The sequence below is a fragment of the Bos indicus x Bos taurus genome, chromosome 28 (genome assembly GCF_003369695.1).
Source record: "Bos indicus x Bos taurus breed Angus x Brahman F1 hybrid chromosome 28, Bos_hybrid_MaternalHap_v2.0, whole genome shotgun sequence".
NCBI lineage: Eukaryota > Metazoa > Chordata > Mammalia > Artiodactyla > Bovidae > Bos > Bos indicus x Bos taurus.
In genome coordinates this window covers 10,232,553-10,252,001 of record NC_040103.1, presented here as the reverse complement: position 1 = coordinate 10,252,001, position 19,449 = coordinate 10,232,553, and the positions used below count along the sequence as shown (strand labels likewise).

General features: G+C 39.7%; 1 protein-coding gene across 1 annotated transcript in view; it reads right to left on the bottom strand.

Moving 5' to 3' along the window:
• RYR2 (ryanodine receptor 2) overlaps nucleotides 1-19,449 on the bottom strand; it is an 830,352-nt gene that overhangs the window by 298,199 nt on the left and 512,704 nt on the right. The window contains exons 26-27 of the mRNA XM_027531123.1: nucleotides 19,109-19,268; nucleotides 15,382-15,529 (exon numbers count right to left, since the gene is read on the bottom strand). Coding sequence (XP_027386924.1) covers nucleotides 15,382-15,529; nucleotides 19,109-19,268 — 308 coding nt within the window. The remainder of the gene's footprint in view (nucleotides 1-15,381; nucleotides 15,530-19,108; nucleotides 19,269-19,449) is intronic.

Sequence of the window (19,449 nt, the reverse complement as noted above, 5' to 3'; positions counted from 1 at the left end):
ACTTGGTGGTTTGGTAAGGGAAACCAAAATGGTGCTGGAAAATGAGATGCACTTAAGGGCATGAATGGGAAGAAGACAATTAAAGAGGTCAACATGGTGGGAGAAGAGGAGGGTGGAAGGAATGAGGAGAGTAGCACTGACATATATATACACTACGATGTGTAAAACTGGCAGCTAGTGGGAAGCTGCTGTATAGCACAGGGAGGTCAGCGTGATGCTCTGCGATGATCTAGAGGGGTGGGATGGGGGTGTCATATGTAAACATATAGCTTACTGGCTTCATTGTTCAACATAACTAACACAACATTGAAAAGCAATTATACTCCAATTAAAAAAAAAAAGAAAGAAAGAAATAGACATTTCTGGGTTGGAGAAAAGAGGGAAGAATCAGCCAGGAAGTGAGGAGGAAAGAGAGAAAACAACAAGAAAGAGACCAACATTCACAGAGAACAGTAACCACTGATAAATTTCACAGACAGAATGGCTAAGCGCATTAAGTCTTCCTCTAATCTACATCTTCACTGTTATGTGCTACACATACCAATGCTGTGTTTAAGAGATTTGCGGAAACAACAAAAGAGTCAAGTCCAACATCAGGATTAGTGCCGTGTGAAGGGCAAAAACATCTGTAGGAAATGAGATGTACATGAGATGGATGTCCCAGGGAAAACTTCAGACCAGGGAACCTGGAGCCAGGATAACTTTAAGATCGTCGCCTCCTAGGAATTCACAGTGCATGAGGACATCGGTCCCCCGAACAGATATCAAAGGGTATGGTCAGCTCGGTGAAGATCAAGGTTAAATACAGAGGAGGAAATTTAAGTGACTTGACCTACATCTCACGACTAACAAACGGCAGAATCTGGGAGCTGCCAAATGCTACAGACTGTGTTCTTTCCACTCTGCCTCCAGCAGCTGACACGGAATTAGTAGATACTATTTACATATTAGTTCTCATCTGTTCTCAAGTTAGGAAAGACCTTATAACTAATAAAAGTTTAATAAGAACTGAACTATTAATATGGCTAAATAAATAAAAAGTCAAGATAAGCTCTGCTGCTGCTGCTGCTGCTAAGTCGCTTCAGTCGTGTCCGACTCTGTGTGACCCCATAGAAGGCAGCCTACCAGGCTCCGCCATCCCTGGGATTCTCCAGGCAAGAACACTGGAGTGGGTTGCCATTTCCTTCTCCAATGCATGAAAGTGAAAAGTGAAAGTGAAGTCGCTCAGTAAGCTCTACAGGTTGCCAATTAACACACAGTTAGATCATCTTTAACAATTTAAGATTAGATTGAAGAAAAGAAAAATGGACTAAAGAGGTTCTAGCCCATAATAGGGGCTGGTTTAATGAAAGGATCAGTTATTGTTTTTTGATGATTATATGATGATTATAGGGCATATAGAGGAACTATATATGATAAACCTTTCAAAAACTGTGTTAAATTTCTGAATAAACAATATTTTGTTTTTTCCCCTCACCTCCCACACACATGCTCACACCTAACAGCCTAGTCTGCTCCAGGCAAATCTCCTGTGTCCAACAGTGAAGCCTCAAAAGTCACACACTCGTATCATGCAAGACACTCAAACATCTTCCTGAAAAAATAGATGCATTCAGGTCAGTCGCTCAGTCATGTCCAGCTCTTTGAGACCCCATGAACTGCAGCACGCCAGGCCTCCCTGTCCATCACCAAATCCTGGAGTTTACCCAAACTCATGTCCATTGAGTCGGTGATGCCATCTGACCATCTCATCCTCTGTCGTCCCCTTCTCCTCCTGCCCTCAATCTTTCCCAGCATCAGGTGTTTTCAAATGAGTCATCCCTTTGCATCAGGTGGCCAAAGGATTGGAGTTTCAGCTTCAACATCAGTCCTTCCAATGAGTATTCAGGACTGATCTCCTTTAGAATGGACTGGTTGGATCTCCTTGAAGTCCAAGGGACTCTCAAGAGTCTTCTCCAAAACCATAGCTCAAAAGCATCAATTCTTCAGCACTCAGCTTTCTTTATAGTCCAACTCTCACATCCATACATGACTACTGGAAAAACCATAGCTTTGAGTTTAAAAATGAGGCATTTATACTACTCTATACAGCAGACTGGAGAAGGCAATGGCAACCCACCCCAGTACTCTTGCCTGGAAAATCCCATGGACGAAGGAGCCTGGTGGGCTGCAATCCATGGGGTCGCTAAGAGTCGGACATGACTGAATGACTTCACTCTCACTTTTCACTTTCCTGCATTGGAGAAGGAAATGGCAACCCACTCCAGTGTTCTTGCCTGGAGAATCCCAGGGACGGGGGAGCCTCGTGGGCTGACGTCTATGGGGTCACACAGAGTCGGACACGACTGAAGTGACTTAGCAGCAGCAGCAGCAGACAGCAGACAGCATGTACAACCTTCTCTGAAAAGAAAAGGCTTGCTTTTGATACATTCAAGTTAGGAGTGGAAAAGGACTTGAATGAGAAAAACCTTCGCCTTTACCTTCTCAGTGAAGGGTAAAAATTTCTCATATCTATTATTTAGAAACAGAATTATTTTTGAAAGATTGAATAGTAAACTACTTTTCAAGGACAATAAAATTTACTATTAAGAAGATAATTCTAAATGTCATAGTACTAAAAAAAAAAAAAAAAAAAGGAAACGACACATTTCCTGTCAGTGTCTCCCCAAAACAGAACACAGATCCATTGTTTCTTTAAGCCATGCTTGTAATCTTCCTGAAATGCATCATGGAGGAACAGAATACAATCAAGGAACTACACGAACCTTGGGAGATTACCTATCAGGAAAATAAAATGCCCTCACATATTTATCCTTATTTTTAGTGATGCTGACATTTGTAAATACAATCATACTTATTACATTCTCATGTGGACTAACAGATTAAATTCCCAATTTCCTAAGTATGGAATATTCCATTTTTTAGAAATCTAGATTACTGAAAAATTCATGGGTCCTTTTTCCTATTTTAAGTTTCCAGGATATCGGACTCCACAAAATGCAAAGTGTGCTCAAAGAGCCAAATAAATTTTAATATTAGTTTAAGTCCAAATACATTGGGAAATCTGATACAGAAATATAACAACTACATAATTTCCTTAAAATCCTACTACAAATTTCTCTTGATATTAAGATTCATCATTAATCTTCTCTACTAATAAAGGTAGTAAAAATAGGGGGAATATAAAGAAAATCTGGGTCAGTAAGAGGCAATGATGAAGAATTTGTTCATCCTGGCATTTTTCTCCTTGACCTCAAGCTGCTGTAGTATTCTTTTTCTTATTGAAGTATAGTCGATGTACAACACTGTATATATGTCCAACAGTGATTCACAATTTTAAAGGTTATACTCCACTTATAATTATAAAAAATGGGCTCTATTCCCTGTGCTGTACAATATATCCTTGTACCTTATTTGATACATGTAGTTCGTACCTCTTAATCACCTACCCCTATACCTTGCTCCTCCCGCCTTCTCTCTCTCCACTAGTAACTACTACTTTGCTCTCTACTTCTGTGAGTATATTTCTTTTTTTTTAAATATATTCACTACTTTGTTCAGATTCCAGACATCTGTTGTTGTTCAGTTGCTAAATTATATTCGACTCTCTGTGACCCCATGGACTGTGTATAGTACACCGGGCTCCTCTGTCCTCTGTATCTCTGGAGTTTGCTCAGAATCATGTCTATTGAATTTGTGATGCCATCTAAGCATTTCATCCTCTGCTGCCCCATTGTCCTTTTGCCTTCAATCCCTCCCAACATCAGAGTCTTTTCCAATGACCTGACTGTTCGCATCAGGTGGCGAACAGTATTGGAACTTCAGCTTTAGCAACAGTCCTTCCAATGAACATTTAGGGCTGATTTCCTTTAGGATGGACTGGTTGGATCTCCTTGCAGTTCAAGGGACTCTCAAGAGTCTTCTCCAGCAACACAGTTCGAAAACATCATCGATGTTTGGCATCAATGGCATTCTTTGGCACTCACCTTTCTGTATGGTCCAACTCTCACATTCATACATGACTACTGGAAAAACCATAGCTTTGACTTTCTGAACTTCTGTTGTCAAAGTGACATCTCTGCTTTTTCATATGTCGTCCAGGTTTGTCAAAGACATCCCAGAAGCAAGTGTCTTTTAATTTCATGGCTGTAGTCACTGTCCACAGAGATTCTGCAGCCCAACAAAATAAAATCTGTCACTGCTTCCACTTTTCTATTTGCCATAAAGTGATGGGACCAGATGCCATTATCTTAGTCTTTTGAATGCTGAGTTTTAAGCCAGTTTTTTCACTCTCCTATTCCACCCTCATCGAGAAGCTCTTTAGTTCTTCTTCACTTTCTGCCATAAAGGTGGTGTCATCTGCATATCTGAAGTTATTGATATTTCTCCTTGAAATCTTGATTCCAGCTTGTGATTCATCCAGCCTGGCATTTTGCATGATATACTCTGCATAGAAGTTAAATAAGCAGGGTGACAATGTACACCCTTGATGTACTCCTTCCCCAATTTGGAACCAGTCTGTTGTTCCATGTCCAGTTCTAACTGTTGCTTCCTGACCCACAGACAGGTTTCTCAGGAAATAGGTAAGGTAGTCTGTTACTCTCATCTCTTTAAGAATTTTCCACAATTCATTGTGATCCACACATATGTGATATCACACAATATATATCTTTCTGACTTATTTCACTTAGTATAATGCCCTTCAAGTGCATCCATGTTGCTGTAAATGGCAAAATTTTCTTCTTTTTATGAGTAATATACCATCACATGTCTATACCAATTTTCTCTATCCATCCATGTGTTGATGGACACTTAGTGTCACGGACTGTAGCCCACCAGGCCCTTCTGTCCATGGAATTCTCTACCAAGAGTACTGGAGTGAGTAGCCAATCCCTCCTCCAGGGGATCCTCCCAACCCAGGGATTGAACCTGGGTCTCCTGCATTGAAGGCAGATTCTTTACCGTCTGAGTCAACAGGGACACTTAAGTTGCTTCCACACTGCAGGCAGATTCTTTACCAGCTGAGCCACAAGAGAACCCCCTAAGTTGCTTCCATATCTGGGCTACTGTAAATAATGCTGTTATGAACACTGGGACGCTTGTATCTTTTTGAATTAGTGTTTTTATTTTTTCAGCTACATACACCAGGAGTGGAATTTCTGGGTCATAACTGCTGCACTATTCTTACATTCATTGATGGCATTCAACTGAACTTGAAGTGAACATGGTGTTCATAGATATCATCATGCAAAGGACTTGCACGCTTCACGGATTTTCCTCCAAATGTCCACGTGACTCAGTTTATATTCTAATTTTCTTACATTAATATAGAGTAGCTTGCAATCATGGTTTAAAGAAGAAACAGATCAGTATTATGTTTCTTGATAAAATCACTAAGTGGAAATCTGAATCCACAGACATTAAAATATATATATATATATATACACACACACACACACACACAGGCAATCTGCAACAAACTTCTGTTGCATATCCTAAAACATTAAGCAGCTGAACACAAAAGTAGGCCCTATAAGTACCTGCTGAATTGAATCTAAGAACAAAGACTCTCTTGAGCCCTGGACACAGGAACGCTGGCAAATAGCTAATCAGCAGCATCACTGTCAAAATACAGAACTTTTCTCCAAACATGCAACTGTTATTCTTTGCTTGAATTTAAACACTCTATATTCATATATTTCTAGCTCATGTAATATGTTATATAAATGATTTTTACACAGTTATAATAAGTGCAATAGTAATTGACATTTTTAAAAATGAACAGCAGATAAATTCCCATCGTACTCTATCAAGGCTACTCAAAGAAAAAATTCAGAATTTAGGCCTTTAAAAACCACTTTAAGATTAAGGGCAAGGTCTGATAATATACTGTGTTCCTTGTACCCCAGAGATCCTATCACCGAGAAGGCAAACACCAATGACCATTCAAATAGGACCTGCAATAGCTACTTACAATGGCACCCCACTCCAGTCCTCTTGCCTGGAAAATCCCATGGACGGAGGAGCCTGGTAGGCTTCAGTCCATGGGGTTGCTAAGAGTCGGACACGACTGAGCGACTTCACTTTCACATTTCACTTTCATGCACTGGAAAAGGAAATGGCAACCCACTCCAGTGTTCTTGCCTGGAGAATCCCAGGGACGGGGGAGCCTGGTGGGCTGCTGTCTCTGGGGTCGCACAGAGTCGGACACGACTGAAGCAATTTAGCAGCAGCAGCATCTAAACCATACACTAAGAGACACACCACTAGAGGGCAGTCAAGATCTAACTATAGATTAAAAGTATACATTATTTATAATAAACTGGAAGGCAGGCTAGTCTCTTGAAAATTTTACACTTGTCTAGAATCCTTTAGGTATATCTACTAATTTTTAAAAATCATTGATATTAATCAGTCATTCTTTTAACTTCCTGGTATAGTCTCTAAGTAAGCAATTCAAATCTTGATAAAGCCTTGTAATGAATAAGCATAAATGACTTTTCCAAATATCTTAAAATATTATTTAGGACAATTCTCCAAAGATAGCACAATTTCAACACTGAGTTCATATTCATCCTGGAATACATAAATCAGCATTCTGCTGACTAACAAAATAAATTATAACCCTGATGAATTACATAAGGTCCAGGATTCTGGTCATCTGATGTGAACAGCCAACTCATTGAACAAGTCCCTGGTACTGAGAAAGACTGAGGGCAGAAGGAGAAGAGGGTGTCAGAGAATGAGATGGGTGGATGGCATCACCAATGCAGTAATAAACTTGGGCACACTTTGGGAGATGGTGAGGGACAGGGAGGCCTGGTGTGCTGCAGTCCCTGGGGTGCAAAGATTTGAACATGGCTGGGCGACTGAACAACAACAGATTCAATTTTAACAAAAATATCATGCCCTAAGGTAAGGTACACACTCTATGTTCAAAATGGATAACCAACAAGGACCTACTGTATAGCACATGAAACTCTACTCAATGTTATGTGGCAGCCTGGATGGGAGGGGAGTTTGAAGAATGGATACATGAAAATGTATGGTTGAGTCCCTTTGCTGTTCATCAGAAACTACCACAACATTGTTAACTGGCTATAACCCAATACAAAATAAAAAGTTTAAAGTTAAAAAAAAACTTATGCTGTTAATTTTTCTAATGTCAGCAAAACAGTATAGCCAATTACAAATGAAAGTTTTAAATCTTATCTTAGTGATCACCAGACATTTTGCTTCATTCCATAAACCATCTCACATCTATCTTTTCATTTCCATTTTTCACCATCCTTGTTCTGAAGATCACAATTTTCCAAAAGCCTCACAACTGGTCTCTCTATCCAAGCACTCTCCCCCTCCAATCTGTTCCTTTCCAGTGTCGTCATAGCTGTAGTGCTACTGAACACTCTAACCACAAATCAAACTTCTGCTTTAAAACTTTCTGAGGCTAGAATTTCTCATACAAATTTACCATATTTCTTAGCTGGGATTTTCAAAATATTCCGTATTTTAGCCTAATCCTTCTATTTCCAACTATTGCTGTTCTCTCCCTACTTACACTCTGTATCTTAGCCTAACTTGACAATCAATTTTCCCTCATCTCTTTCTGTATTCAATTACATCAGGTATACTTCCCCTCCAGCAAGAATGCTCTTTCTACCACCAATCCCTATTTAGTATTTTGATCTCTGTAACAGTGAACTCAGACATCATTCCTCTAATTGGAAAATGAATCTTTCTTATGTATGTTCCATAGATTTCAGTGGCCACACATGATACACAGAATAAACTCTAGAGAACAAGTTAAGAACATTCATTAAACAAGTAACAACAACTCTAACAATAATTACAACAATCATAATAACAAATCCTGGAGGAAGGGAGAATCCAGAGCGGCCTCATTTTATTGTTCAAAATTTTCAATTTTCAACAAAAATAGTAAGACATGCAAATAAGAAAGTATGTTTTATATATATGGAGGGGAAAAGTCAATAGAAACTGTCACTGAGGAATCCCCCAGACACTGGACTTTTAGACAAAAATGTTAAACTAGCTATTTCAAATATATTCAAAGAATTATAAGAAATCTTGTCTAAAAAACTAAAGGGAAGTATGAGAAAAATGTCTTATCAAATAGAGATTATAAATTGAGACTGAAATTACTTTAAAAATAGAAATTCTGGAGTTAAAAATTATAATGACTGAAATTAAAAATTCTCTAGAGGGGCTAAACAACAGGTTTGAGCTGGAAGAAGAAAGAATCAATGAATCTGAATAAAGATCCACTGAGATTATTAAGTATGTAAAGCAGGAAAAAAATAGAAGAAAAAAAAAAAAAAATAAGCAGAGTCTTATAGACCTGCCAGATGCAGCAAGCCTAACAATGTACACATAATGAAAATCTCAGGAGAGGAGAGAAAGAGGCAGAAAGAATACTTAAATACTGACAAAACATTTTTCAAATTTGGTGAATAAAATTAATTTACAGATACAAGAAGCTCAACAAAATCCAAGTAAGATAAACTCAAAGAAACACACAATGCATATCATAGTCAAACTACTGAAAGACAGAGAGAATCTTGGAAGCACCGAGAAAGCAGCAGCACATCCCATACATGGATCCTTCATACGCGAAACAGCTGATGTCTCATTTGAAAACATGGAGACCAGAAGGCGATGGGATGAATATACACAGTGCTGAAGGGAAAGTCAACTGGAATTCTACATTCAGTAAATCTTTGTTGTTCTCTCCAAGGCTTCTAACATACAGCATCACCCTTTCACCTTTCCCTCTTAGCAAATAACCTCACTTAATATTTCGACAGAAAATTCTTACTAAACAGTAACAGTTCCCCCAGCTTCTTGATTTTCCATAACAGAGTTTACTGCATTTTTTAAATCCTTACTGCTCCCCCATGAAGCTTAGTGGTGTATGTATTCTTCTTATATAAGGCCTTTTACCTGTGTTGTAAATTTCATTTCCCCACCCCTAATCATCCTCAGATCATGCTTCATCAAGTTCCTCTCCTTTATTTTCAACCTCTCCTTTCCCCTGGTTCTTTTTCTTAGAACCAGAAAGCATTTCTTAAAATTGTCTAACTGTGGCGGATTCATTTTGATATTTGGCAAAGCTAATACAATTATGTAAAGTTTAAAAATAAAATAAAATTAAAAAAAATAAAAAAAGGAAAAATGTAATCCTCTCTTTCTCTCTAGCAAAGGTCTCAGCTACACACATACACACGTGTGTGTGTGTGTGTGTGTGTGTGTGTGTAAACTGAGTCTTGGTTGCTGTGTACAGATGTCTCAAACACAACTCAAACTGAAATTCAACATGTTTAAAACCAAACTCAGTCTCCTCAGTTTCCCATCTCTGACTGTTCCAAAACCATTCCAGACACCTCCTTCATCTTTCTACTGATTCTATTTCTAAATGTCAAACGAGTCTGTCCTATTCTTTCTATGCCCAGTACTGGTTAAGTTCAGGCCAAAACAAGTTCAAAAGTGTCAAAACACTCCTCATCAACAGCAAACTATTGTCCCCACCTTTCAGTTTGTTCATATCCAGCCCATTCTCCAAAGAGAAATGGAGTGATTGTTTCAGCAGAAAAACCTTCTGTTTCAGTCTCTGCCTTCTCTCCTTCATCTCCTTCTACTTCTCAAACTCCACTTGACATTCAGCCATGCAAAGCCTGCTGAAAATTCCCAGGTGCAGTCTTTCCTTGATTGCCAAGACTTCACACACTATTCCCTCTGTCTGAACAAATGAATCTGACTGATTCCTACTGATTCTTCTAAGTAGATGGTTTCAGAACACATCTCCAAATATTTTGTCACACTTCTCTTCAAAAACTGTGGGCTTAAGTGTGAGATGCATTTAGTGACTCACTTCCAACAAACAGAATATGGTAGAAGTCATTGCAGTATGCATTGAGGCGTCTTTCTTGCACTGTCTCTTAGATTACTCACTCTGGGGGGAAGCCAGCTGCTACATGAAGGCACTGAAGTATTTCTGTGAGGAGGTCTTCATGACAAGGAACTTAGATCTCTTGCCAATATACAGAGAAAATCTGAGTCCTTTAACAAACAATTATGCAATTGAACTGTCTTAGCAGCAAGTCCCCAAGCCCCACTGAAGTCTTCAGATGACTGCAACCCTGGTGGACTTGACACAAACCTCAAGAAAGGCCATGATCCAGAACCACCTGACTAATCCACTTGTGTGTATGTGCTAAGTGGCTTCAGTCATATCTGACTCTTTTGACCCCATGGACTACAGCTCACCAGGATCCTGTCCATGGGATTCTCCAGGCAAGAATACTGGAGTGGGTTGCCATGCCCACCTCCAGAGGATCTTCCTAACCCAGGTATCAAACCCACGTCTCTTATGTCTCCTGCATTGCCAGGCGACTTCTTCACCACTAGCGTCATCTGGGAAGCCCAAAGAATCCATTCACAAATCCCTAAAAGATAGAAACTTTGAGATCAACAAATGTTTGTTGGTTTAAGCCATTAAATTTTAGGGAGGGATTTGTTACACAGCAGGAGATAACTAATACATCTCTTTAAGATTCCTCTGACAGCTCAGTTAAACCACTGCTGGGATACTTGGGGATTAATGCTTACATCACACAAAAGTGTGAACAATTTAGTCTATCTTCCCTGCCTATGATGAAATCTACCTGCGGGCAAAACTTTTTCATTCATTGTCAAATTTAAGCACAGTAGATGTTCAATAACTACATATTAAAATCAAATGGAAATGAGGATGATTTGAAATATGAAAGTAATATGAACCCAAAAATGGAATATCTGATTTGATAGACAAGAGATTGAGCAAGTTCTGGGGGTTGGTGATGGACAGGGAAGCCCGGCGTGCTGCAGTCCATGGGGTCACAGAGTCAGACACAACTAAGACACTGAACTGAACTGAACTGATGCTGCTTTTCTTCCTTCTTGAAATTCATATAAGTCACAAGAAAGTAGGGAAGCATGACATACTAATATATTGCTTCACTGATGTGTTAAGCAAAATTATATTACACTTGTAAATAATATGTACGTAAATATGTATGTCATCAGAATAACATCCAGCATCCAGGAAGCCTTACAAATAGTTGAGAAATGAAGAGAAGAAAAAGGCAGAGATATTGCTAGATATTTGTCGTATGCATATTAGGTATATACCTAATAGAGTAGTTGAATCAAATATTTTTAAAGCATGGAAAATACTGGAAAATGGTATACTATCACAGGCATTCTTAATGAATATTTGTGTGCTCGATATATCCAACTGTTCATTAAAGAGTGAGTTTAATAGGTAGTTACAAAAAAGGTTTGTAGATTTTTGAAAGTAGGAGCTCTTAACACTATTACTAATGATTGAAGTTCTCCATAGGATACCACAGTCACCAAAAAGATGTAAGACAAAGACACTTGCAATTATGAGGGTTTGCTCATAATAATTCATGAGTGGGTATTTGTAAGTCTTCCTCAGACAACCACTTTGGCTTATTGCATTTCTTTTTCTTGAGGAAGGTTTTGGTCACCACCTCCTGTACAGTGTAACAAACTTCCATCCATAGTTCTTCAGGCACTCTGTAATCTTGAATTGATTACTGGGAATAGATTGGGATCCCCTTAATAGAATCCCTTGAATCTATTGGGAATATACATAAATACATAAATGCAATCTTGAATTGATTATTGGGAATAGATTGCGATTCCCTTGAATAGAATCCCTTGAATCTATCGGGAATATACATAAATGTCTGAAAGTGTAGCCAAAAAATGACAATAATTTATCTTTGTGCCAAGAGAACATGCTGATCATAGCAAATATCTTCTTCCAACAACAAAAGAGATAACTCTATACATGGACATCACCAGATAGTCATTACTGATCAGATTAACTACATTCTTTGCAACTGAACATGGAGAAGTTCTGTTTACAGTCAGCCAAAACAGCTCTATACTAGAGCTGACTGGCTCAGATTAACAGCTGTTTATTGCACAATTCAGGCTTAAACTGAAGAAAGTAGGGGAAAGCAGTAGGCCATTCAGGTACGACCTAAATCAAATCCCTTATGATTATACGTTGGAGGTGATGAATAGATTCAAGGCGTTATGGAGTGCCTGAAGAACTGTGGATGGAAGTTTGTAACACTGTACAGGAGACAGTGACCAAAACCATCCCCAAGAAAAAGAAATGCAATAAGGCAAAGTGGTTGTCTGAGGAAGCCTTACAAAGAGTTGAGAAAAGAAGAGAAGAAAAAGGCAGAGGAAAAAGGGAAAGACAGATCCAACTGAATGTAGAGTTCCAGAGAATAGCAAGGAGAGATAAGAAAGCCTTCTTAAATGAACAATGCAAAGAAATAGAGAAAAAACAATACAATGGGAAAGACTAGAGATCTCTTCAAGAAAACTGGAGATACCAAGGGAACATTTCATGCAAAGATGGGCACAATAAAGGGCAGAAACAGCAAGGACCTAACAGAAGCAGAAGAAATTAAGAAGAGGTGGCAAGAATACACAGAAGAACTGTAAAAAAAAAAAAAAGTCTTAATGATCTAGATAACCACAATGATGTGGTCACTCACCTAGAGCCAGACATCCTGGAGTCTGAAGTCAAGTGGGCCTTAAGAGAAGCATTACTACAAATAAAGCTAGTGGAGGATGGAATTCCAGCTGAACTATTTCAAATCCTAAAGGACAATGCTGTTAAAGTGATGCATTCAATACACCAGCAAATTTGGAAAACTCATCAGTGGCCATGGGACTGGAAAAGGTCAGTTTTCATTCCAATCGCACAGAAAGGCAATGACAAAGAATGTTCAAACTACCACACAATTGAACTTATTTCACATGCTAGCAAGGTCATGCTCAAAATCCTTCAGGCTAGGTTTCAGAAGCTCATGAACTGAGAACTTCCAGATGTACAAGCTGGATTGAGAAAAGGCAGAGGAACCAGAGATCAAATGGCCAACATCCGCTGAACCATAAGATAACCAAGGGAATTCCAAAAAAAAATCTACTTCTGCTGCATTAACTACACTAAAGCCTTTGTGTGGATCACAACAAACTGTGGAACATTCTTAAAAGAATGGGAATACCAGACCACCTTACCTGTCTCCTAAGAAGCCTGTATATGAGACAAGAAGCAACAGTTAGAACTGGACATAGAACAATAGATTGGTTCCAAATTGCAAAAGAAGTACACCAAGGCTGTATATCATCACCCTGCTTATTTAACTTATATGCAGAGTACATCATGAGAAATACCAAGCTGGATGAATAACAAGCTGGAATCAAGACTGCTAGGAGAAATATCAACAACCTCAGATATGCAGATGATACCACTTTAATGGTAGAAAGAGAAGAGGAACTAAAGAGCCTCTAGATGAGGGTGAAGAAGGAGAGTAAAAGAGATGGCTTAAAACTAAATATTAAGAAAACCAAGAAGATGGTATCCAGATCCATTACTTCATGGCAAATAGAGGGGAAAGGGGGAAAGGTGGAAGTAGTGACAGATTTCCTCTTTTTGGGCTCTAAAACCACTGCAGATGGGACTGCAGCCATGAAATCAGAACATGATTGCTTCTCAGCAGAAAGGCTATGAAAAACCTAGACAGTGTGTTGAAAAGCAGAGACATTACTCTGCCAACAAAAGCCTGCAGAATCAGGGCTAAGGACTTCCCAGGGTTCACATGCAGTTCTGAGAGCTGGAGTATAAAAAAGGCAGAGCGCCAAAGAATCGATGCCTTCAAACTTTGGTGCTGGAAAAGACTCCTGAGAATCCACTGGACAGCAAGGAGATCAAACCAGTCAACTGTAAGGGAAATCAACCCTGAATACTCATTGGAAGGACTGATGCTGAAGCTGATGCTCCAGTATTTTGGTCACCTGATGCAAACAGCCAACTCACTGGGAAAGTCCCTGATGCTGGGAAAGATTGGGGGCAGAAGGAGAAGAGGCATCAGAGGATGAGATGGCTGGATGGCATCACCATCGAACTTGGACAAACAATGGGAGATGGTGAGTGACAGGGAGGCCTGATGTGCTGCAGTCCATGCACTCAGAGTCGGACATGCCTGGGCGACTGAACAACGATGACACATGATAACTATATATAAATATTCACTTGTTACACATAGTAACATTATATAAATATTAGCAATCATTACTATTTAAGGTTGAATTTCTATGCAGAGATACTACACTAAAAATATTAGTCATTAGAGAATATTCGGCATAGATCTTAAGAGTTTTCTACCAAGAAATATAGGCACTGCAATGAAACACACAACTCATGTCATTTTTGGCAATTTTAAAATATGGATGTTAACACAACTCAAACCACAGGAGCAAATGATTAAACCACAGGAGCAAATGATTAAGGGGTTGACTATCTTAAGCCATATTCTTAAAAGGTATTATTCAAAGGAAATGTGTTCTTCATAAACCCTTTAAAAATCCATATATTCAACACATTTATTGAGTATCTGTTCTAGAGTTTTTTCCTTAAAGCAAGATATTGCACTAATTAATTACTATGGCCTATATGTGAGAGTCTAAATAATGAAGATTTAGAAAACACTAGCTCATCATCCTAGATTTACAGTAAGTTCCCCACATATGAATGAGTTCCATTCCGAGAACACGTTGACAAGTTTAATTTGTTCATAAGTTCAACAAAATTAGCCTAGGCACTTACGTAACACAGTCAGCTATATAGTATTGTAATAGGTTTAGAATACTTTTCACGTGAATAATACATAAAAATAAACACAAAAAATAAAAGACTGTCACCCTTACGTTACAGAAGTTTGGAAAGTACAGTAGTGCAGTACAACAGCTGGATACAGGGGTTGGCATCAAGTGAACAGGCAAGAAGAGTTACTGCTGGAGGAGGGCGAGGAAGTAGAAATGCTGGAGCTAAAGGAGCGTCAGTGATAGGAGACGGAGGGCAAGCTGCCGCGTCACGCATGCCTGACGTGACTGGACATGTGAACCCACATCCACAACTTTGAAAGTTTGCAACTTGGGGATTCATATGCAGAGGACTTACTGTCCTCCCATCAACAACTACAACCAGCTCTTCTGAAAGAGAGCTGGTGAGGTGAGTGGGATTAAGGGGCAATATAAGAATCACAGAATGAACTGTGTCCTCAGACTCTTTGAGAAGGTAACGTCATTTCTTCCCCTCTGCAGAATCACTGAGGTCCTGAGTCACAGGACAAAAGTTCCCTAAACTCCTGGCCTGAGTCACATGCTTCAAATAAAAGACTCTTATCTCATACTCCCTTTTATTCATGCATCTGGCTTTAAAGAATTTACAGTGTGATTTTGCAACGAGAGGAGAAGAAAGTGAAATGGAAATACCATGATCTTGATCAGGTGCCTCCAGGTTGTAGCCATATCCCAGCAGTGTGCGTACAGCCTCACGGAGGCTATCCTTATTGGATTTCTTAGTTCGGTCATCTAGAAGGGCATAGGGAACAAGCCGAGGGTTTCTTCTGTTCTTTACATCCTACAGGAAGGAAAAAAAAAAATGTATGTGATCATCAAAGGACAACCAACAGCATTTGGAAATGACACAGCCACCAAATACATCAAAATATAAAGTGTCTGAAGGTAGATATTGTACCTTCCCTTTGTCTTTCCAGGTTGTAGGAGTTAGTGAAATACTCCCAGTATGAAGAATCTATCAAGTGAGTCACTGATCAATGTAAATCAGGCTCTCTCCATGAAAAGAAAATGTAAAAATAACAGCAATAACAAAAGCCAACTTTAATGATCTCAATAACCATCATCCATCTGTCAAGATCACAAGGCAATGGACTAACTTAAGAGAACCTACCATTTCCTTGCCAAGTTGACTGACAGGTCTTTGTTACAAAAAGAGCCTAATTAGTAACCATCATCTCTCTGACTTTTGAGTCAATGTACCACACAAGGCAGCTGTCCCTTCCTCAGAGAAAAGTCAGTGTGTGGATGGCCACCTCACGACCTCAAATGGCTTAAAAAAATAATAAACTGACTCCATCAACTGGTAAACCTGGTAATAGTGGGAGTATTAAAAGAACTACAAACCTCACAATTTGTCTTTTATAAAAGAGGCTCCAAGTTTAAAGCATGATTAAAATGGCAGTGACCAAGCAAGAAGGCAGGCTATCTTATCATCTTAACAAAAGGATAATTTAAGAGTAAATACAAAATCTGGGCCGTGGAGATGCCCCAAGACTGCGAGTCTTTCTAACACTTAAGAAATTACTTCTTTGCATTCATTCACTGCTGCAGATTTTATCAAACTTTCCATATTCCAGGAGGCATGCTGCTGCTGCTGCTAAGTCGCTTCAGTCGTGTCCCACTCTGTGGGACCCCAGAGACAGCAGCCCACCAGGCTCCCCCGTCCCTGGGATTCTCCAGGCAAGAACACTGGAGTGGGTTGCCATTTCCTTCTCTGATGCATAAAAGTGAAAAGTGAAGTGAAGTCGCTCAGTCGTGTCTGACTCTTAGCAACCCCATGGACTGCAGCCCACCAGGCTTCACTATCCATGGGATTTTCCAGGCAAGAGTACTGGAGTGGGGTGCCATTGCCATCCACCAGGAGGCATATTCAATCTCAATTTACCTTAGCATGAAGAACAATTTGAAGGCTGTATATATTCCCAAACATTCTCCAAAACATATAAGCTATTTGGTGGATAGCATTTGTTCTGGTTGGGGAGGAACAAGGAAAACTGTTTCCCAATTTCTTCTTCCCCTTCTCTAGCAAATCTGTAGTTCCGTATACTGACTACCTGACCATTTGGACCAGTGTTCAAATCACCTGAGTTGCTTACTGGGGAATCCACTCCAAAGCCACCCCCAAAGAAATAAGCACCATAAACAGCTTCAAGCCACATTACCCAGCACCCCTCCCTTTCAAAATGGTTGCTGCCCCCTAGCTTTTCCTAGAGAAATATTAACAGGCCTCTGATGAATTACACTTTCTGGACATGGTGTTCTGGGGATCTGATTATACAAAGAAGCTGCTCCAGGGATTTCCATGCACATGAGTGCTTGAAATCTAGTATGCTGGAGACACAGAAGAAATTCAAGCAAACGCCTGCTCTCAAGGAGTTTACAATCCCATGATGAACCAGATTATTTTAAATAGAGGGTGATGAAAAATTAAAGACAATGCTCATTCAGATAACCCAGCAAAACTGTGTTCTGTCAGTGGGGAATGTGGTGGAAGCTGGGAGAAAGGGTGGACACAGTTCCAAAGAGAGCTTTGGCCAACTCAGACAGAACCCTGTGCTTTTACGAGGAGGATCCACCTTCACATGGAAGAGATGGAGGGCAGAGGGGTCCTGGTTTGTCCTACAGACTCATGTGGTCTGCAAGGCAAGGGAGCACTCCTTTGGCAAAAAAACAGTAAGGACCCCCCAATCCCCCTGTGGCATATGGCTCAAGTTCTCACACACACACACACACACACACACACACACACACACACAATGCTGAAGCCAGCTGAGTACTGATAATCCCCTCAGTTACAACAACTTTAATTCAATGCAAGAATAGCTTATTTTATGAAGTATATCAAGGCTACACAGTTTTCCTTAGCCTTTGAAATGACAAAAGTTTGTGGGCTAAGAAGAATTTTGGAAATATCAAATCGACATTTAGTCTTTATCCTGTTGTTAAGTAACAATCCAGTTTAGTCCTGAAAAGCTTTAAGTAAAGGTACTGCCCACCATGAGCTGCCAAGAAGCACTGTGACAAGAAAGAGGAGAATTTGAGCTCTGGAGGCAAAAGGCTTGCTTCCCAGCCTGGTTCTGCCACCTGGGTAGCACTGGACAAACTGCTTTCAAGTTCCCTGTGTTAACACATGTGAATTGCTAATAAAAATTGTTCATCCTTCATGGAATCATTGTAAGAAAACACACATAAACCTCTGGACACAGTGACTGCCATTTAATAATAATAGCAGTTTTCTGAACTATTTGTTAGGTGCTAAGCCTTTCTCATATATGTTATATATTGAAATTCAATAATTTAGTGAGGAGGAAACAGTGGCACAGAGAGAATTTAAGCAGCCACTCCAAGGTCACACAGTCACTAAGAGACAACGCTAAAATTTGCTCTGTTTTGCTGTCCCCATACAGACCCAATGGCTGTTAGTTATTCTCATGAGTGCGACCATTAATAGAGATCCATGGACTTTCCTGGTGGGCCGGTGGTTAAGAATCTGCATGCCAATACAGGGAACATGGGTTTGATCCCTGGTCTGGGAAGATCCCACATGCCACAAGAAAACTAAGCCTGCATGTCACAACTGCTGAAGTTTGTGCCTCTAGAGCCAGTAGCCTACAACAAGAGAAGTCACTGCAGTGAGAAGCTTGCACACTGCACTGGAGCACAGCACCAACGTACCATAACTACAGAAAGCCCAGGCACAGCGACAAAGACCCAGAGCAGCCACAAATAAAATTTTAAAAAACTTTTAAAACCAGAGGTCCATGATTCTGAAATCTAGAACAAGAATCTTTTTTAATTAAGCTTAATAAAAACTCAGTTGGTGGTAAAAATGACCTGCATTGATGTAAGGCTGTTGATTATCTTTTTTTAATCACTCTTGGTTTCATCAGTCTACACTGCTGAACAAAGAATAATTTATACATAGTCCGCTGCTCTGCTGAGGGCACTGTGGAACAACCTCATTTTACCACCATTCGAAAAATCTGGATTATGAAATTCATCTGGCCCAAGGGGCGTTAAATGTGAAATTATGGACCTCTCATTATTAATTTATCTTGATGTTCTTGTATTTTACATACTTGTCTTAAAATACAATCTCAGAGAAATGTCACAACCCCACATTATAAATCGTTGGTCTGGAAACATTCACTGGCTGCCTCGTGATAAAAACCAGACTTGAGGAGGTCTGACTTCTTGAGTCCAGCAATAAACAAGTGCTTCAGTGCATATGTACATTAAATATATCTATATGATGTGAGTTTCAATGTAGTCATTATTTAATCTCTTCTGTTACAAATTATACTAGTCCCCACTTGAGTCAATCTCAGAGCATGTGCTGTAGAGCTAAGGTCTCACATACCTGTTGGATCCCATAGGTCCAGCCTTGTCGAATTCGATCCCGAGCCCACACGTTATGAGCATTTTCTGCCAGCTTGTCCACCATAGCCTCCTGAGATGGGGTGAGTTTAATAAAGCTCAGGTCCATTGGGGCAGGCTTGTATCCACTTGTCAGTTGGTAACTACAAAGCAAAGCCAAAGATATAGACAATAGGCCTGTCCAAAAAAAATCAAGGTTGAGAAATTCCTATATTGATATTTTAACTCCAATTGTTTCTAATTTTTATTGTTCCATAGACCACAGTGGGCTTCCCTGGTAGCTCAGCTGGTAAAGAATCCACCTGCAATGCAGGAGGCCCCGGT